The sequence below is a fragment of the Amphiprion ocellaris genome, chromosome 16, assembly GCF_022539595.1.
Source record: "Amphiprion ocellaris isolate individual 3 ecotype Okinawa chromosome 16, ASM2253959v1, whole genome shotgun sequence".
In the NCBI taxonomy this organism is placed as follows: Eukaryota; Metazoa; Chordata; class Actinopteri; family Pomacentridae; genus Amphiprion; species Amphiprion ocellaris.
Window position 1 is genome coordinate 23,020,257 of NC_072781.1, and position 21,643 is coordinate 23,041,899.

The 21,643-nt window shown below is 38.8% G+C and overlaps 1 protein-coding gene across 1 annotated transcript; it reads right to left on the reverse strand.

Annotated features, from left to right (window-relative positions):
• Positions 1–937: 937 nt before the first annotated feature.
• Positions 938–21,643, reverse strand: LOC111572832 (kynurenine 3-monooxygenase). Its single transcript, XM_035951181.2, has 15 exons — positions 21,502–21,643; positions 21,130–21,199; positions 20,865–20,962; positions 20,253–20,342; positions 19,937–19,985; positions 16,731–16,818; positions 11,223–11,388; positions 11,051–11,122; positions 7,639–7,760; positions 6,941–7,088; positions 6,804–6,861; positions 6,622–6,704; positions 4,532–4,633; positions 4,370–4,429; positions 938–1,472 (listed from the first exon to the last, which is right to left on the reverse strand). Exons 1-15 carry the CDS (start codon positions 21,562–21,564, stop codon positions 1,326–1,328), a joined length of 1,416 nt encoding a protein of 471 aa, XP_035807074.2. The 5' UTR covers positions 21,565–21,643; the 3' UTR covers positions 938–1,325.

The window sequence follows — 21,643 nt, forward strand, 5'->3', positions numbered from 1 at the left end:
AACAGTACTCTTAGCTTATCAGAGTATAAACACTGGGAATAGAGGGAAAAACCTTGCAGAGGCGTGTCCTTGCACACAGAAACTGGACTCATATTACATACAGCATACTGCATTAAGAATCACACTTAGCTCTTCAAGTGTAATTTTTTTTTTTTGTATAGTCACTGCCAAAACTTCTACTATTACTACTAAACAAATCGTAAAACCATGAAAACTTAAAATTGATTGGTTCTAATATTGGGTCATTTTGGTACCAACGAACCACTAATGAAGGCCGTGCTTTTTATTAAAAGACAATTTTTGTTGCCGTGCTTCATGTCTATATAAAGCCAGCACATTTGAAAGTTCTTCAGAGACAAAACTGGCTAAAACAATGAACCTAACATAGGAAACACGCCTGAAGATAGAGATTCTCAGCCAGGAAGGCTACAGCTGCCGCCAGATAGCCAGGAAGTGTAGATGCAGTCCTTCAGCAGTTGGATACACTCACAGCAATACAGACGAACTAACAGCTTGGAAGACAAACCAAGATCTGGGCATCCAAGGACTTCTTCAGCAAGAAATGACCGCATCCAGATTCATGTGTGCAAAGAAAACCGCCCAGTGACATCACAGGAGCTTCAGCAGCAGTGATCAAACCAAACTGGTGTCCAGTGTTCCACTCACACTGTACGTGGCCGACTTCTATATCATTTTAGAGCTAGATTGATATTTTCCTCAGGAATTAGTGGAGATCAAATATTCAGCTATCTGAAAGTGAATACTGGACTCTATTTGTCAAAAGTGCATATATCATTAGACATTTTGTTTTCAAATGTATTAGCTATAACAGCTATACAACAGCTTCATTTTGAAAAACAAAAAAGAATCCCCGTTTTGCATAGAGTCAGTGCAGTTGAGAGGAATGGAACCAAATAGAAAAAAAACTGACAGTCACTATGAGCTTAGGTAACTTTTATTTGAATGTAAAGCAGCTATGTAAACTCAAATACGCAGATCTGAGAACATGTCTGTGAGCATAATACTGACATTTTTTTCATATTAATAATTAAAAAGCTACAAAACTCCACTGATGGGCTCCTGTAGTCAAACCTTTATCAGTGAAACACTAATGAGGAATTTTAAAACCTTGCTATCAATCTTTATGACAGGTTCATGTTAAGAAGATCATTATTACGCAACATTCATTTACCTGGCAGAGCGTTCATCGTGAATTAAACGATTCAATCAAAATCTAATTAGCATTTGCCCCAACCTCAGTTCATTCCAGCGTTTAACACTCCAGCCCTTGCACCTGGATGTCATCTCCGTGATGGTACCGTTGCTCAGGGGGTCCTGAGGGCCACGAGTCTGTTCCACATTTTCTCAGCAGGGCTGATGAGCTTGTTGATATCAGGAGGATTTTTAATGAGCACGTAGGAACCTCCCAAAACAGCTCCTGCAGCACTGAACAGCAGGCCACGGTTTATTACCTGTGAAGAAAGAAATAAAACGCTTATTGCCTTGGATTCAGGTTTTGTACTTTTATTCACATGCTTACTAGTTAGTCACACTGTCACAGAAGGGATTGTTAATGAATTCCACTTAGGGGTACGTTAGTCTCTCAAAAAGAGCAGCAACTGCATGGAAAACACGCATGCTTTATTACTTGACTTGATTTACTTGACATCTTTGGTAATAATTCATTATATAAACCTCATAGTTTCTAGATTATTTCAATGGAAGAATCTGATATGTTGCTGTATGAAGGTTAGAGGTTTGGGTACTAATTCTAAGTAAATGGAAGCAGTTTTATACACGTTGCTTCCAGTTCACAGCTGCTGTAACCTAAAGATTTTTTTGAGACATCAGAAAAACATGCAAAAATGTAAATTTTATCTATAAGACAAGACGTAAATAAATAATAGCTGTTGTGAAAGAAGAGATCAACAACTGCTACTAACACAATACAAAAGACTATTCCCTCAAAACATAGTACCTGAAGTTACAGTGTCATTCATATTGGCCAGTCTACTCAGACTGGACTGAGTCTGAGAGGACACTAGACTCCTGCACGTCCTCCTGGCTCTGTTTCTTTAGAAAATCCAGCCCATGGTGGGAGATTTCAGCCAATCACAGGTCTTTTCACCCAGAGTATATGAGACAGTATAAATAGCAACAAAGTCCATAGGGAGAAGTGGTGGTGTGATAGGTTAGGTGGAGGACTTTCGCTATGGTAAATTAATCCTGGGTGTAGCCAAAAATGAATGTCAACTTTCAGCTTGACTGTCTTTGCACGATGAAGCAAATGCTTGTGTGGTGAAAGGGGGTTCAGACAAAGGGGATAAAGAAGGGGAAAGTGTTTGTATTTTCACATTTTAGGTGTTTTTTGTTAATTTGTTTTTTTTTACTCCACCAAGGAATGTGGCAGAGTTATGTGATGATCAGCATTGTTTTGTCTGTCTCTCTGTCTGTCTGTCTGTCTGTCTGTCTGTCTGTCTGTTAACAATATTACTCAAAAAAGGACAAATGGATTCGGGGGAAATTTTCAGGGAAGGTCAGAAATGACACAAGAACCAAGTGATTAGATTTTGGCAGTGATGCGGCTTATAGTCTGGATCCATGGATTTGTTAAAGATTTCTGTATCATTGCGAGTTAGCGGCACGGCGTCACTGTAACTATGACAACAAGTGAACATGACGTCAGCTGCCTGCTGATGATCACATGATTGTGATCCAACTGCAAATCGACCGCTGTGGACTTATCAGGACTTATCCGTTGGAAATGATGAAAGGAACAATTGATTAAACTGTGGGAGTGTTTTCAAGTCCCATCAATTCCCGCCACCCGCTAAATATTTAGGTCACACAATTCGGTATCTGTACATAACATACACATGCATAACACACACCTGTGCTCAGCATAAGGTCATTTTGTTTGTACATCTATATTAAATGGCCACATTCTATATTGCCGTGATTTCTGATCATTAATAACTAATAAACAAATGCTGCATTTTTGACAATGCCATATGGGGAACGAACAGCCCTGGCAGAGTACTGTGCTTTTCTTCTTTGTTGTTGTTGTATTTTTTATTTTTTATTTTTTTTTTGCCTTTTTCAGATCTCTGCCCAACACATCATTAAAATGCATAATTTCTTTTTCATATAAGAGGGGTTTTGAGGCTTCCTTTTGGAAAATTTTTTGGGGCAGCATGTGAATATGAGGCAGCAAATGAAATGGGTATCTCATGCAAAGATAGCTTGAATGTTTTTTGTTTGTGTTTGTTTTTCCTTTTCAGATTTGTAGCTACTGCAGCTTTAATTAACCAGATCTTGTAAAATAGAATATGATATGGGTTCTCCCATGAGATCATTTTCAGAAATGCATGGCCAGATTGCACCAACATTCAGAAAACAAGACTGTACAGTGATGCCAGCAGCTCTGTGAGGCTACACTGTTCAGCAAAATGCTAACACAAGCAAGCTATTGCTCTCACAGCAACAATGTACTGATGCATAGCAGGAATTTTGCTCACTGTATTGTTCCTAGCTCTCAGTTTTACATCCAACTTCACCAACATAACTATCACTCGTCTCCTGAGGACCATGAACCAAATTTGATTGCAATCCATGCCACAGTTGTTGAGATATTTCAGTCTGGATTAAATAATGTGACTCTGGAGCGTTATAAAATGTTTTATATAATCTATTTTGTTTGTGCTTGGAATTGTTTACGCCTCATACTGTTTTCTTACAGCACACACATTTGTCTACTTTCTAATCTGTGACATTGCAGTTGTCTTCACCTTAAAACATCCTCTGTACACTCTGCAAAGACACGGGTCATTCTGCCCTCTCTGCCTCAGACCACTATTTATTATCTTAATAATAGTTACATTGTCCTATTCTTTATACAGCTTCATACAGTAGTTTTTTTCTTTCCCCTATAAAGGTCATTTTGCTCTTTGCCCAAACATCCCTACGTGTTTAAACAATTTACAAGAGAGGCTCTGAAAATCCCCACTGCTCATCTGACCATTAGCGCAGAAGCCATCAGCACAGGCCACATCACACAGTGCAACACAGTGCCAATTACTAACTAGCTTATCTACATCCCAAAATGTGACAAATCAGAAGCATTTCTCCTCTGTGCAGAACTGTGTGTTTGTGGTAGAAGAAAGCAAATGTTTCTAAAAAGAGGAATTGTTTACCCAGTGAGAGTCACATACACCATTTGTGCGTGGTGATGATAAAGTTACCACTTCAAAAGAGTCCCAAATTACAATACTCAGATGTTCAAAGGCATGAAAAATCCCTCGAAAAGTAAATTCAGGAAAAATGAAAGAGCCTGAAGAAAACAAAATCGCATTTTCTCAAAGTGTATTACTTTGTCTTGCCAGTGCCAGCGCTCCACAGCTTCATGGTATCTGGTCCTTGTGAAGGTGACCTAGACACGGTGAAGGCGAACAAATAAGAGATTTTGTGTTAAAATTCATAACAAAAAAGTCCAAAAGTGAGTGCAATCATTGACTAGTAGAGACTCACGTACCATTGTGTAAAGTGGAATTACTGCCCTCGGCATGAGGAAGTGGAGGAAGTTGTCGACATGTTTTCTGAAAAGGAACCATTTGGAGTTGACATGTGCTCGCATCTACAACACAAAACAACAAACATTTTAGTGAAGTGAACCATCTGTCCTGCAGATTGTAATGTCATCAAACAGATCCTTTCGGCATATTGCAAACTCCAGACGGTCTTGCTCACTCTTTTGAGCAGAACTGCTGCAGCGAGGAGATTAAGCACAAAGTCCTGCAGTCAATTTCAAGATCTGTAAGAATAATGGCAGCACTCAGACCAATTATTGGCCTTTTAAGTCCTTGACTTTAAACGGACAGAAGATTAAGAAGCCGTGCAGCTGTCAGATGTGATTGAGAGAGTAAATATCTGCACGACTGAAGTCTACACACCCAGAGCCAGAGCTGACTTTGAATGACCTTTCCATACGTCTCACACACGAAAATTATATTAACATTAGTTTTGGTGGAGATCACTCTAATGACTAGTGTTAAACTGGGTTAATTAGCAATTAAGCAGAAATTATGGTACAGTTATTGCTCAACTGAAATGAATTGAGGTGAGTTAGCTCCAATATTCAGGAGAGGAAGTCAGCCTAGCAAGCATACAGTATTAATCATTCATTTATGTTCAAGTGTGTTCAGTTTGCATTCAGATGTAAAAAAAAAAAAAAAAAAAAGAAGTATTTTTACTGTAGTGCACAACTTATGCCTTTAACAATGTTTGGACCTTATTTGCGGAAAACTGCTGCCCCATTTTTGTAAAAACACTATGAGAGTGGGCAAGAGAGAGCAAAACATTAAAGTTTAAGAACAGAAACCCAGAACAATGAATATGAATAGACAGTGAATCATCAGGGGAACTGTAATTTTCTGTGGATTTATAATAACGTGCCACAGGTTTTACTGTACACAGTCATTAGATATATTGTTATTGTAAAAATATCAATTATAGCTGCTTCAATTTATTTTTTTAACGTATAATTGAGCATGTTTATACTGTGATGTTGCTACTTTGCTTAAGTAAAAGATCTCAATTCTTCTTCCACCGTCCTTTTCTTGTGATGAAGTCACTATCTCTAAAATACAAGGTGTGATCCAAAAGTTCTGGCACTGTTCAGGGAGTGTATATATCCATTATCTATACACTGCCAGGGGACACCCTGGACAGGCCACCAGTCTATCACAGGACTACATATGGAGACAAACAATCACACTTGCATTCACACTTTCGGACAACTTAGAGTTACCAATTAACCTCAGCATGTTTTTGGACTGTGGGAGGAAGGCGGAGTACCCAGAGAAAACCCACGCATGCACAGGGAGAATATGAAAACTGCATGCAGAAGCATCCCGGGAAGGCAGGGACGCAAACTGGGGATCTACTAGCTGCAAAGCGAAAGCTACTGTGCAGCCCAGGTTCAGTTCAATTCAGTTTAATTCATGTAGCGTCAATTCACAACATATGCCATCTCATAGCGCTTAACATAGTGAGGTGAAGACCTTATACATTTTAAACGGAGAGTTCAGGTCAGAAGGCATGTTTACTGTTGTACGCAGTTCTACCTTAACGTCCTGAGGTGTCTGAAAGAACATTCGGTGCAATGACTTGATCTGTGGCGTAATGGCATGTGAATGCTTCAGTGCACTCTGCACCTGGTCACAGTGTGGTGATTTGAGATGAGTTTTTAGACCAGAGCAACACAGTTGTTGCTTCCCACTCCTGCTCAGTAGGTTTGGCTCTCTGTGACTTCTTTCCCAAAATGAAATTCAAGTTAAAGGGTTTATGTTTTGACACAGTTCAGGAGCCTCAGGGAGCATTGCAGATGGTGGCTGACATGTTTACGCATCACGACTTCCATGGAGCATTACAAACACAGGTGACTTCTGCAGGGATGGCAGCCAAATTTAAACAAAGAGTACTTTTTGAGTTTTTTATGCACAGACTCAGAACTTTGGGATCCCACCTTGTAATGTGAGTCACCTCACTTCTACACTTGCAATGTCGCATGAAGATGTGTATGAGATAGAGATAAATTTGGAATATTAAATAAATCTGAATTACTTCAATGTAATTGTACATGGCCAGGTCTGCAATTGCATGGTCGTCTGGAACCCGCACTCTGGTATACTCAGGCAGGACAGCATCTGGACAGAAACACAAAGGTCAATAGGAAGACTTTAACATGTATTGTCAGCTCATTCTCTGCGCCTCCTTTAATGTTTGTTCATTCAAAAAGCACTTACTGAAATCCTCACTGAACCGATCCATTATTTCGTCAAACACAATGCAGTCCTCAAAGCCCTGTAAAGCATGACCGAATCCGTGAGTCTCTGTGTAATTCTATTTTGCCTTTTCTTCCCCTTCATTTAGTGTTACTTACAGCATTCATCCCCTGCCCATAGAAAGGCACCACAGCGTGGGCTGCGTCACCCATAAGGACACATTTGTCACCAATGTGATATGGGGAGCATTTGACAGACACCATGGCCTGCGCAGGCAATCGAAAATAATCTCTCCTGAGAGCATCACTGTAATGCACAAACAGAAATAAAACAATTGCAAAGTTACTCTGAGGTATGTAATTTGGCAGGTGCATTTTTCTCTAAACAACACACACGGGTTCCCACTTGCTACAAAAGCCCCTGTCATATTTGAATATGCTGAAACAACAATGCTCCATCTGCCTGGGCAAAGGTAAACAGTTAAACAGAGGATTGGAAGCTTGAAAAACTTCAGCTGTTTATGTCCGAGCACTCTGGCTAAAGTCTACCCAGGGGGAAGTGACTGAATGAAAGCCTTGAGCCTTTCTACATCACTCTATCACCTACAACATATGGTTCACCTCAAATGAAAATTTCACCACAGAAACCCTTGTAACAGAAAGTCTGCAATTTCACACTTCAGTGATACTGGCTGTAGCTGTAGCTGCAGTCGATGCCATGACGGGAAATGAAAGTGTTTTTGCGGATGGCTTGGCAGGTTGGATGAAGAGATAGTGGCAGACAGCGGGAGTAAAGGGGGAGGCAGTGATGAGAGACTGGGAAAGTGAGGAAGGACAGGAGTGAGAACGTCACTTACGCTCCTATTAGTGGTATGGTATCAGGGAAGTATTTCTGAAAAAACTCAATGACTTCATCTCCTGTGGTGATTTTCTCAAACTCTTCAAAGGGCATGAAGAGGGTGCAGGTAAATGTCTTGTCCTAAAATAGGAAATAAAATAAGCACAACGATATTAGCTCTCAAATTCATTGTGAAACACTTCTCCTGTAGTTAAATCTTGATTTGCTTAAAGACGTATGTGGCAGTGGTGGAAAGTAATTAACTACATTTACTCAAGTACTGTGCTTCAGTAAAGTTTTGAGGTCAAGGTCAAGAATCTTTATTGCCATTATGCAATTAGTTTTCACCAGTCTCATAACGAAATTTTTTTGGTAGTACCGGCTTAAAAGTCAGCATTAAAAGTCATGGACAGTAAAACATACAGTGCATTAAAAATAGTAAAAGTACATTAAAAGAAAGAAAATATATATGCAATAGACTGATTAAAGTGCAGCAGTGCAAGGTGCAGTTTCAGTCTGTAGTGGGTCTCATCATTGTCTGATATATGACGCACCACAGTCGTTTGATGTGCTTGTACTTGTGTATTTCCATATTTCCATATTTCCATTAAACCTTTTTGGCTCAGATGTCTTGGTAAAAGCAGTGTGTAGTTGAGCTTTGACATGTCGGTGAGTTGTTAACAGCTTCACCAATAGTGATTTTTCCCTCTAAACATCTCATATTGTTTCATTTTCAATGTTAAAATGATTTCATATTTCACCAAAATCAAAGATGAGAGAAAACATCCAGCTTTCTTTTCTTCCCATTAATCACCTGATGATCCCTCAGATTATCTGCTGTCTGTATATAAAACTGGATATAAACTAGTTCAAACCTGCAGCAGCTACAACAGTAACATCCTGCTGACACACTGATACCTTACTGTTAATAATCAGTCAAAAGGACCAAATCAGGTCTCTCTGTTACATTTTGCTACTGAAATTGATGCACTTTAACTTAAGCAGGAAGCTTTACTTGGAATGAAGTATTTTTGCATTGCTGTATTGGTACTTTTACTTAAGAAAAGTATCTGAATACTTCTTTCTGACATGTCAAGATTAAACTTTTACCACCCACTGATCCAGCAATAGGATGCTACCATTATGCACAGTTTTTGTAACATATGTCACTGTTGTCCTTTAGGTCCTTTGTGCTCTTTAAAAATAAAATACACTGTAATACCAACACTAAGAGCTGTAGTCACCAGTGGCAACAGAAGTGCATTCAGAATTTTGCTTTAGAAAAAGCGGAAGGGTAAATGTAATAAAAAATATAAATACTCATTATGCAGAATAGCCATTTTCACAAAAGTGTACATTATATTATATTATTTATCAATGATCTATTTATGTGTAAATTAGGGCTGGGACTTTAATGCATTAATTTTGATTAATTTATTACAGAAAAAAAAATAACGCGTTAAAAAAAATAACGCATCTAATTGCACTTTTCTCAGTTCCCTAATTTCTGGCACACCGGTAACACTGATGCACACTCCAGTAGGTGGCGGTAGTGAACCAAAAATCTCTTTGCCCTCCATGAAGAAGATACACAGGACACACTGAATGATGTCAGCGCACAAGAAAGTTGGTGAACAGTGATGGAAGACGAGACCACATTGAGCTTGTTGTGCAGAAAGTTTTCTTATTGTGATGAATATTGCTATTTGACAAAAAATACGATTAATCACGATTAATTAATTACAATGAGTGAATTAATCATTTAAATCAATCGTCATCAAGTCTGCCATTCTCGAGAGTCCATACTTCTGAGTCAGTACTTGCAAGTCCGCACTACCACGTACACCAATATGGACTTGCTTACTTGGTATTGAGAAACAGCCATATCCATACCCAAGTCTGTGGCAATTTATCTTGTGAAATAAATATATTATCCAAATAAGAGCTGAAAGTTTAATCTACTGGTGGTGCCAAATGGAAAGCCAAGTTGTTTTAAATGTATCTCAGTTTCATTCTCCTTATATAATTTCATGGCGATCCATAAAACAGTTGCTGAGATATTTTCGTCAAGACCAAAGTGGTGGACGGACTGACCTACAGAATGACCAACAGAAAGACAAATGTTGCTGCTAGGAATAAATAATCCAGACACAGTGCACATCAGAGGACACTAATGAAATGTTAAAGAACTTAAACAACACAGTGTGACAGTCCAATGTTATAAATCCTGAAAATTTAAATTTATCACAGGGTTTTGATGAAACAGAAAATAGTCAAATGGACAGATTGCAAATATAAAAATAAGCCAATCAGTCCAATGAAGACCTGGCACTACACAAAAAGTTTGAACCACATACTGAAAGGAAAGTTAACATAATGTGTTATTTGGTTTCTGGGTTCTGTGAATGTCAACCATGTTATCATAATGTTGCTCTATTCTATATGCTCTCTTTGCATTTTTATTGATTCAAATTATACTCCAATAGCATCTGTGAGAAAATATTCCAGGCACGTTTCACTGTTTGAAGTTTTTAAACTATTCCTAAAGCTTTCAGCTGCATTTCAGGGATTTATTACAGATAGTTGTTTCCAAGGTTGAAGAGTGAGTTTTCACAAATAAGTTCTGACAAATGTTGCATCCTGTTATTTTCAGTTATTTGGTGTGTTTCATAAAAAGTCAGTTTATTTCATGCGTCTGAAAAGTCCTCTCAGCTGAACTCATTATAGAAGCTTTCATCCTCAGTGCATACACAACATTAGACTCCACCCAGACCAAGTGATGGATGAAAGTGCACTGAGGTTGTGGGCATGCCATTATCTGCCCATCTCAGCAGGTGTCATCTATCAACATCACAAAATCCTCCCAGCGGACCTTTTAGCACTGCCTCTGTTACCATGGTATCCAGGGATGTTTTTTTTTTTTCTCAGCTTTAATGTGTTCCTGGGAACTGGGGCAGTGACTGACAGTGTGAACGCTCTCCAAAGTCATCTGCCTTAACCTGGTCCCACTGACGAGAGCTAGAACGATGTGCTGAGTCAACCATGCAGAAAAATCATTGTGGGATTAAGAAGGACAGAAGAGACAGAGAGGAGCCTGACAAATGCAAGCAGATGTAAAGGTGAGAAGGAGGACACGACTGCTGCTAGAAAAGTAGGATGAACCTCCAGGAGCACTCTTGCATTTCTGATGAGTAAGCCTCTCCTGGCCATGAAGAGAGCCTAATTAACTCCACTAGGACAACCCAGAGGTCAATCATGTCTTTCTGAACTGATTATGATTTCATTTTTTTCTGTAAGAGCCAGCACTTTCCAGATAACGTGAGACAACAACCTCAGAAATAAACAATGTTGCACTGTTTAATTCACAGCTGTAATCTCAAAAAAGTGCAGCTACAAAACACTAGAGAGGAGACAAAAAAGTCCAAACTCACCATGTTGGGCAGTGCAATCATCATGAATGTGTTTCGTGGCCAGATGTGCAGGTAATTAGGCTTCATAGCAAACTGGGGGATAATAATAGCACCAATAAATATGATAGGGACAAAAACAACTACAATGAAGAATTCTGAGTTTGATACCAGCAGCATGTAACAGAGGACTGACCTCTTCGTTGATGGGAGGCATAGTGAGCTCCATGTAGCCGTGGGGGATGTAGGTCTGGCTGTAGTTGAAGCGACTGCGACGAAGGAACTGCTTGCGGATGGCAGAGAAAGCTCCATCACAGCCGACAATCAGGTCTGCTTCAACCTCCTCCGTGGACCCATCAGGCCTGTGAGAAACAGCAGCAACATGACAGACTGGCTTCAATAACAGCTGTCATTCATTTCAATATAAGTAACTTGGAGCTGATTTATCAGGGTAACTCTTTTCATGGGTAGCCAGAGGGCCCTTAACATCACAAAAAATACCCCTAGGAATTGAATATTTTAATGAGCGTAGCCGACATTCGGGATCTTTATTAGGCTTGCTGGAAGCAATATCCCAGGGCCTCCACACCTGTCAGGCAGGTTGTAAAAAACCCCTCCCCTGTGGATGCTAAGGCTGACAAAATGTGGTGATTGTAAAGCTCTTGCGATGTGCTTCAGTTCTGACAGACACAAATGTAATGCAGAGTACTTTTTATTCACTGCATAATTTAACATTTTTTCACATGGAGATTAAAATGACCCCTGGTCCTTACCTTTACAGAACTTTCAGCATAAAATTTTACAATTTATTGGAAAGCCAAATGTAATTGTGCTTTGAAAAGATGACGCTTGGGGGGAGAAAAAAGCCACTTTAAACCATCTTACAGACGACTTGCCAGCTTTTTAGTATTTCACTGAGAATTGAGTTTAAACTGTGTGAATAACAGTATCTGTATAACATGATAATTCAGTGGTCACAGCTTTTTTTATTTAGTAGCCAGCTTTCCATTGCAGATGCAAGATGTAATTTACCGGAACAGGCCCGTAATCGTCCCTTTGTGTTTCCATTGCAGTGTACGATCCGACACCTTCCACCATGACATTAACTTTGCCAAAGCAACAACAAATAGTAGTTACAGGAAGTGACCCCAGTTCTATGAGCTTGGAGGAGACGTTATGTTATGTTAGCCTATATGGTGAATTGTATGCTTGTTTTATGGCACTTTTCCAGGTTGTTTTCTCCTCACTAGATCCTTGCTTGTGTTCTATCTACTCTCAGATGTACTTTACTTTGGATAAAAGCGTCTGCTAAATGAAACTCTATGCTGTTGATGCTAGAGTGGAGAAGACTGCCTGAGTGCAGAAAAATAATGCTTGGTTTCCTCTCCGAGTTTAAGCAATCAGCTTTGAGACCTGTGCAACAGTTTATCAGGTCTACTCAGAGTCTGACTGAGTGCAGACTGCAGCTGGTTATTTATCCTGCACAGAAAACAGCCCTGAAACAGGTTCTACAAGGGTGATTTCTGCAGTCAGAATCTGGTCAAAGGTTCAGGAGACCATCAAGTGTTCGCAAGTTCCTGTATTATAATTTTAATGAAGGGCATGGTGGTCACAGATAGCGACACCTATGGAAACTGCAAACACACAGTAAATTATACATCTGTTGATTGCCTTTTAAAGCTTGTGTAAAAAGTTGGAGTTTTCCCAACATTCCTGGATCCAGTCTCATGTGTCACATGGAAAAGGTTCCTGTCATAGTTCCAAGACTTCTATATGATCTGAGACCTGGTGTGGTTCCCATCACAGCACCTAAGAGGATGCTGGTGTATCTGTCAAACTCAATGTTAAGTACTTCGGAATATTTCCATGGGTCCCCATCTTCTTATTTAAAGATCCTTGCAGAATACATAATGATGTTTAGTGTTGTCGAATTGCTTTAGCAGCAGTCTAATTGTTTAGGCACCAATGAGCAATGTTGCACAGTGCAGTTTATTACTACGACAAGGAACGGCGGAGTTATATGATGATCGGTGTGCATTTGTCTCTGAATCTGTCTGTCTTTCTGTCTGTGTGAAACATGACTCAAAAACAAACCAACAGATTTAGATGAAATTACAGTCAGAAATGACACAAGGATCACCTCATTCAGTTTTCACAGTGATGCGGCTTATAGTCTGGATCCACAGCTTTGTTAAGGATTTCCCATTGCCAGATATAGCTGCCGACACTGCGTCGCTGTAACCATGACGTGAACACTGTGTCAGTTACCTGCTGACGATCACATTGCGATTCTACTACAAAATGAGCATGATTTATCATCTGAAAATCATACAAGGAACAACTGATTAAACTGTGGGCTGTTTCTGAGTCCCATCAATTCCTACATATTTAGGTCACCCAGCCAGACAATGGTGAAGCTCCAGATGTTTCACAAAGCCTTTATTTACGTTCAGCCATCAGCCTTATTTTGAACACAGAGATCTTGTCTCCATTCCAGCTAGGTGCTTATAAGTTTAGACACATCCTTTGCTAGACAGCAACAGCATGGAACCGTTTTCTTTCATCCTTAGATTAATTTTTGGACTTTTTGGCAGCATCTTCGTCATGTCAAGACACCGCTTCTTAGATAAACACTTCCTGGAATGGTGACAAAATAAAAGCCCGTAACACTAAAAATACGTCTTCAAAATAAAAGCATGAGGGGAACAGTTATTTTAACATTAGCAAAACAAAGGCTTGCCAAAAGTGATGAACTGATCAACAGACCTTTATAAGAGTAATTTAGACGCAATTCGGTATCCATACTTAACATGCACATGCATAACACATGCTTGTGCTCAGCGCAAGGTCATTTTTTATTAAAGATTTCATCCGTCGAAAATGATACGTCAGCTGAACAGCCTTAACGGAGTACTGCGCTTTCTGAGTGCTTTTCTAGTTAACATATATTTAAATATTCTTCCTCTCAGACGCATCATGTAATTATCTGTTTCAGGTCATATATGAAGCTGTTTCAGGACATAAAGTGTGCAGTTATGTTAGCAGCTCAGAGGCTCTTCAGCACATGTCAGCATGCTAATCACAGTGACAATGATAACATGCTAATCGTTACAGGTTGCAATGTCAACCATTTAAATTCAGCATTACCATGTTAGTGTTAGAAAAATGTGGTTTGTTATACTGAAAAGAAGCTGAAGTTGCTCAAAAATTGCTGATTCAGACTGCCTGATGTCAGACGAAGCATGAGGTGATCATGCGCTGAGCAGGACAGCAGAAATCGAGAGCATTCACGACAAAGTTTCCAACTGTCGTATAATTTGTATAAAAATGTGTACTTCAGAATCTAATATTCAGACAACCCTGTACCTCTGTGTGAGGCTTGTCTCCTTGCTGCAAGAATTAAAGAAACTCTGGTTTGACTTCAGTGACTGTGTGTCTTTCAGAAAATTCTCCTGACAGTTAGAATGTGAGCATTTGCTAATTAGAAATAAACACCGAGTTCAACAGAGCTTTCACTTCACAACAGCTTTTGTCATAAACCTAAGTAGTAGACAAATAAAAACTCTGGTTTGGAGCAATTAATCGGTTACCATGCATGTCTTTAAATTGCTGGCAGAAGCCAGAGCACCTGGAGAAAACCCATGCAAGCACAGGGAGAACATACACCTCCACATAGAAATGCTCTTGCAGAGGTACAGTGTTAACCACTGCACAACTGTTGTCAAGACACATCACTCGCCAACCTCCTGGACTTGCAAGTCTTAACTTCAGGAAGATAAGTTAAGTCTGTTTCAAACCCCACAGTGGGAAATTTGTAGGGTTACAGCAGCAAACATATTGCAAAAAATCTAAGAAATATGGCACAAAATAAAAATAAAGCAAAATATACACTACTGTTCAAAAGTTTGGGGTCACTTAGAAATGTCCTTGTTTTTGAAAGAAAAGCATTTTTTTTTCCAATGAAGATAAAATTAAATCAATGAGAAATACAGTCTAAACATTGTTAATGTGGTAAATGACTATTCTAGCTGGAAATAGCAGATTTTAATGGAATATCTACATAGGGATACAGAGGAACATTTCCAGCAACCATCACTCCTGCGTTCTAATGGTACATTGTATTACCTAATCGTGTTGAAAAGCTAATTGATTATTAGAAAACTCTTGTACAATTATATTAGCACATGAATAAAAGTGTGAGTTTTCATATAAAACATGAAATTGCCTGGGTGAACCCAAACTTTTAAAACGGTAGTGTACATAAGTAGAGTTCAGCTCAGAAGATCAGCTGAGAAGATAACCAAAGTATTTTTCTGCTGATTCATCTTCTGAGGACCATGAATGTGTACGCAAATTATTATGGCGATCCATCAAAGCTGAGGACTAAAGCAGAGAACCAACCAAACAACAGACCCACAAAGATGTCCACCGACCTACACTGCCAGAATGACAGATAATCAAGTCCCTCATCTGGAAATCTGCACTTACTGTGCAAGTATATATGTGAAGATACATGTCTGTTTATCCTAAGAATCTAATCCCTTGAAGATTTAATCAAAACTGATAAACATTTACTTATTGTAACAGCGCTCGCATTTCACTTATGCATCAAGCTCTTTCAAATTCAGACCATGTCCGAACAACTCTCAGTGATAGGAGAAGTGAGGAAGTAGGTACTTTACACGGATTACAGACTGGCACGTCAATGTCATTTTGACAAGTGGATTTATTCCAGTCAATGCCCAGCTTCATTTCACAAAGAAACCACAGTTGTATTAAAATGCTGCACACAGCGATCCATAAATCTGTAAACTGACTTTGTGCATACCAAATCTGACAGTGTCTGCTTTCCTAACTACAGTGTTGCATGCATGTGTGCATCATGGGATGTTGACTTCACATTATATCATTAAATCTTATTTGATTTACAGCAATAAAGTGGATTATTGTGTGAGTACAGAGCAAACTATAGGAGGAAAAGAGGCCACGCACATCTGTTTCATGTCGATTACTATCTGCATTTCCTGGCCAGTATGGAAGGAAAGCAGCTAATACAGTGGCAGTGTACATTTAATTATACAAGCTGGAGAGAGCAAATAAAAGCTGTGACAGCTCAAATACAGGGGAAGGGGAGAGACGTGCCCTGGATGAGCGAGGTGCATGGCACAGTGACGTTCAGAGTCGTCACACAGCCTGTGATTAGATTAAAGTGATTTTTAGTGCTCGACATGGTAATAACTGCACAGTGACTCATTGCAATCCACATTTTCATCTACAAGGCAAGAAAATAAACAGGAATGACGACATACACACCAAAAAGATTTTTACACAATTTAGTTGAGGATGGATTCAATTTAAACACTCAAACAGAGTTTCTGCTCCTGCATTCTGTCCTAATAATTCACTGCATGGGAATACTAATCTCCACAACTGAAAAGACCTGAAGGTGTTTCTGTGTTAATTGAGTTGTAAATTGTGTGTCACATTTACCTCAAGGACAACCAATTACAAAGCAACTAAAAAGTCACGCACGTTTACCACCAACACAGGCTTCGGGCAGTTCATACGCACAAGGCCATTTCATGTAGGAACAGACAGAATACATGATCAGTAAATCTGGAGTTACAACAGAGAATCCAAACAAGCACCTCTTTCGTGTTAGGTAATTCTCAGTGTGTTTGTGTAAAAACGGCTAACTATTTACCTGACAAAGGTCATTAGCCCTGTTTCAGCACTCCAGTCCTGCAGTTTGTGGTCGAAGTTCAGCTTTGTGTTTGGATATGTCTCTGCCTCTGTGGAAGTAAAATATTACAAAAGAGGCTTATATCACACATGCATGTTTATTATGACAATTTAACAAATCTTTAAAATGCGACAGGAAGCTTTCACAAGTCCAGTAAAATGAAGTAAACATGCAGACTGTCAGCAAAGAGTTAAATCAGTCTATCACTGAGGGACAATGGCTTTGTTCCAATCAGCACAAATCTTGTGAGCAACACTGCATAACAGTCAATGGATCTAGTTTTGTAAAAAAAAAAAAACAATATTTAGACTGTCATGATCCAAAATCTCTTTATCTTGACATTCAATCCAGGAATCTGGATTGTCCCTGATAATAGAATCACAAGCCTTTTTTTCTGCATGTGCAAATAATCTAATAAAAGGCAGACCCATGCTGTGGCACATTATCTCCAAATATTCGTTGAGGCACTTCATTAAATATAACCCATAAATCTTTTAGCTGAAAGACTAACACATCTCCTGACATTGCCTGATGTACTCTGGTTGTTTAGAGACTGTCACAAAGCTAATTGCACTGGGACTATCAGAAGTGGTTAAAGCTCAGCTTACAGGAAAACAGATTCAATTAGGACGACTGTTGAGGAGAAGGAGTATGTCCTTTAACTCTGTGCAGAGTTCATAAATAAATAAAGAGGTGAGAATACAGACCTGACAGTAGATTAATGCTATCAGAGTTTAAGAATATACACTGTGTTCATTTACTATATATGCAGTTTGTTAGAATAGAGTAGTTATCATGTAAAGCATGTAACCTCTGAAAGAGAAAATAACAAAATCCTCCTCTCCAAAAAAGCAAACTGAGATTATTAGCACTAAAAGACATGGTTGCTCAGCTCAGTACACTTTCTACAGACATTTAGCTGCTATAGTATTGCTTAGACTGGTAAGACAAACTTCAGGTAATTTCAAAAGTTCTCTCAGTTTATGGCTAAGTTCAAAACAGGTTTAAAAAAATACAATTCCTGCACAAACCACTTATAACTGTGTGATTAACAAAGTTAGTCATTCATTTTACACACATGAAGCATCCTCCGATCTCATACTTGTACTCTAGAAATAAGAAAGTTCCAATTTCTGATCTGATAAGCAACTCAAAGGCAGCTCTTTTGTAACATGCAGCATACTGAATAACTGAGTAAGAGACTCTCACACCTTTGGGGATTAATGAGGACCTGGATCTCAGCATCTCACAAGCGCAACCTGCATCTAAAGGCTTATTGCAATGTGTGTTTCATGTCAAAAGGTTTTTTTCTGTAATTATTTTGGTCTCATAGCTAGAGATTGACTCCTCTGTCTTTGTGTCTGTTTATTTGCGGTATTATCAAGAGTCAGTCTAAGGCGTGCGTCCTTTGATCGATGTGAGTCCACTTGGAAAACTACTGTTCTCATTACTACTGGGTATAAATATGCATGTCTCTTGGGTGGGCTTAATTGTCCTAAAAATATGTATTTTCTTCTTATTTGCTTGCATTTTTTATGTTGTGGGACACCATGAGGAAATTGTACTATAGATTTGGGCTATGTCTTGTCATATACACATACAGTATGCAGTAATAGATATACTGTACATATGCTACTGACTTGAGGAAGTGTCTTCAAGATGATTGGGTGATTGAAGGCTTCATATGCTTTTAAGGAAACCTAAGTATGTAGAACAGGCCTCCAGCACAGCTGTGGTTTATCATGCCGTTATGTGTGGTATTGTGGACTGTATTTAAGCACTATGTCACTTGATGACTGACATGTCCTGAGAAACGTCCTTGTGACAGAAAGTCTGACTTTTTGATGAATCAGTGCTAAATAAGTGCAGGCATGTGTGGAAATTGACTTTTTTTTTTTCAATAAATTGGGTGTCTGGGGAATTTGATTCCCTGCACCACAAAGGAACTAAACAAGAGGTTTGCATGTTTCCTATATACAGGGTGGGCCATAAGTTTCCATACATAGGAAAACGTATAATGTATATTTTTTAATGTTTCAGATACCCTAGAAGATGCATTTGACGCTATCTTTGGGAGCACTTGAAGGCCATGGTGTATCAGGTGAAGATACGAGACATAAATCATCTCAAGGAATGTATCACCAATGACATTACAATCATAACTTCAACTAATTAATGTCATTAATGTCTCGTTAATGCAAGTTCATCAACAGTGGAAACGTGTTATGTATTATGTGTTTTCGAAACAATGGTAATCATATAGAGCACATTATATAAATAAAAACGGTTGTCCAACATAACAACATAAAATGTTTTTTTATTTATATATATATATATATATATATATATATATATATATATATATATATATATATATATATATATATATATATATATAAAATCATCTAACAAAATATAACAATTAAGAATTTTATTTACTCAAGCATAATAGACATGTTTCTTTATCAAATGGCCAGAAATAACAGGAAAAGTCTTAGACGTCAAGTCAGGTAACACAGACTCTTTGCCTTTCCTGAAGACAGCAATCTATAGTCACTCCCTCAAAGTCTCATTCTGAGCCAGGAAACACCCCATATAAGCTCCATTTTAATATAAAACATTGTCCCATAATTGTAACTTTTCTCTGAAGTACAGAAGTTCAGGCTATGAATGAATCCGCTTATACATTGCTGCACCCGTTTTATCATTTAATGGTATTGGATAGAAAATTCTGCTGCCGGTTTTATAAAATCTGACAGTATGAAGCTCTGTATTACAGGACATTAGGTTGGGACTCTTGTTAAGTTCCTATTAAATGATGCCCTGTGTGAAAAGTTGAATTTTCTGCTAATGTGATGGCATTCAACTCAACCTTGTTCAGAAAAGTCCAACCTTGTAAGCTTGCCATGGTAACGATTATATGGAAATGTCTAACTACTTACCCACATGCATAAAGCTGCCATCAAATTAACCTACAACGGTGCTTAAGTGAAAGGGGCTCATTAAATGGCTGTATTTTCTTGTAAGAAATGTTTCATTTGGACGTTAAAATACCGCATCCCGTTGATTGAGATTCTTTTTTTTTTCAGGGCTCTTCTTGTAACATTGCCTTCAGTGTTAATGCTCCAAGTCTATTTTTTGCTGATTTACCAAAAGTATGTTCTTACCTGTTAGCAGCTCTTTGTTCAGGTTGGCGCGGTCGACTGACAGGATGTACTGAGAGGAGAACAATCTGTGATGTAGTGCAATTCTGAAGGTACAACTGCCTCACAAACAGAACTATAACTCTGCTCATTTGAAACGGGAACAGGAAGCCTCCAGAGTTCATATTGTGTCCCTCCATTCACGACCCTACTTACGTTCACTGTCTGATTATTGACGCAGTTTTTATATCACAGAAATTTAGATTTTCACTCTTATTTTGTAAATGACACATTCTGCAAACAGTAAAGAGGTATTTTGTGACAAAATGATAAGGTTTACCTGGCCTTTCTTGCCATAAGGGATGGGAGACTGTTTCCCACTCAGTGAATGGATCATTCTTGCATGCATTGGGATTCCCTGGGAGACAATCTGAGCCAAACAAAAGGTTACTGCAGACATAATCTTGAAGCAGACATGTACAAACATTACAGATGTGGATAATGTTGTGGTTTGCAATATCAAATCAGTGTCTTCAGTGAAATACTCTAAGTGAAAAGAGGTCATCTTGATGGAACTGCAGCCAGTCTGTGCTGTGACTCAGTATCTGGCCTTTGAAGCGCATGTGAAGACCTGGTAAAAAAGACCTTATTTTGTCATGCTAAGAAGTCATGCAAGTGTAAAAACTAAAGGACTGATGCAGAGCTCTCAAGCGTGCATAAAATGTTCAGCGCAATGAAAAAGATTGCTGACCTCAGATGCCAGAATAAACCATCTTGAGTGGACTACTAGCAAAGAAACCAAGGTGTTCCCTGGGGAATGGCCACATATTTAATATTTTATGATAAAAAATAAACAGAACTGTTTGTCTCCACTCTGGTCTATAACACCCTATCTCCTTACCCTATTTCCACCTCACTAGTTAGACAGGAAATAGATTTCATATTAGAGTACCTTCTCCTCCATTCCAACATGCTTCAGTGCTTGTCGACCTCGGTGGGACAAGGCCAGGTTGATGCTTCTGCCCTTCACAATTTTGGCTTGACGGATATCTGACCAAAATGACATACGCACAATGTTTCAGTCTTAGTGAGATTATATATATATTGTTCATAAATAATGCAATTGTGATGTGTGGCTGCATTCTTCAGAGAGTGGTGTGTGATGTGACAGTCATTTGCCTGAAAAAGTAGGGTTTGAAATGAGTTTTGAATGCTACCTTCCCGAGTTTCAAAGACTTCCACATCAAAGCCTCTTTTGGCAAAGAAGCAGGCATTCAGTGCTCCTACCTAAAGAGTGAAGGGAAAATGCTTTGAAAATTATGCCAAAATCACAGTTTTACACTGTCATACATGAAAACCACCCAGTGGTTCCACTTTGTTGTACTATGTATGCTGCAGTCATTCCTAAACACTCTTCTGTAACTCTACACTTTAAAAATGCAAATACAGTTCTATAATTATTTTTTCCTTTCCCTTCCAGTTACAGCTTTGTGAAACTGACCCATTTGCCATGGAAAAAATACATTCACAGTCAAGAAATAAAGAGAGAAGACGTACAGTGAATTAATAATTCACTTTCATTTTCTTACCAAACCACCGCCCACCACTGCAACAACTTTTTTCTTGGAATGTCTTTCAGGTGATCCCTCCATTGTGTCAGGGTTGTCTGGTCTGACCCCACTCACTGTCCAGCCCAAAGTGATCTACAGGACTACTGAGTTAAGAGTTAAA

What these genes read in the sequence shown, in the direction of transcription:
- LOC111572832 (XM_035951181.2), bottom strand. Translation starts at nt 21,564, where the DNA reads ATGGAGGGATCACCTGAAAGACATTCCAAGAAAAAAGTTGTTGCAGTG. An exon ending in CAGTGGTGGGCGGTGGTTTG is followed by an intron (nt 21,200 to 21,501) that starts GTAAGAAAATGA and finishes TTCACTCTTTAG; the next exon opens with GTAGGAGCACTGAATGCCTG. An exon ending in ATGGGCAGGGGATGAATGCT is followed by an intron (nt 6,862 to 6,940) that starts GTAAGTAACACT and finishes CATGCTTTACAG; the next exon opens with GGCTTTGAGGACTGCATTGT.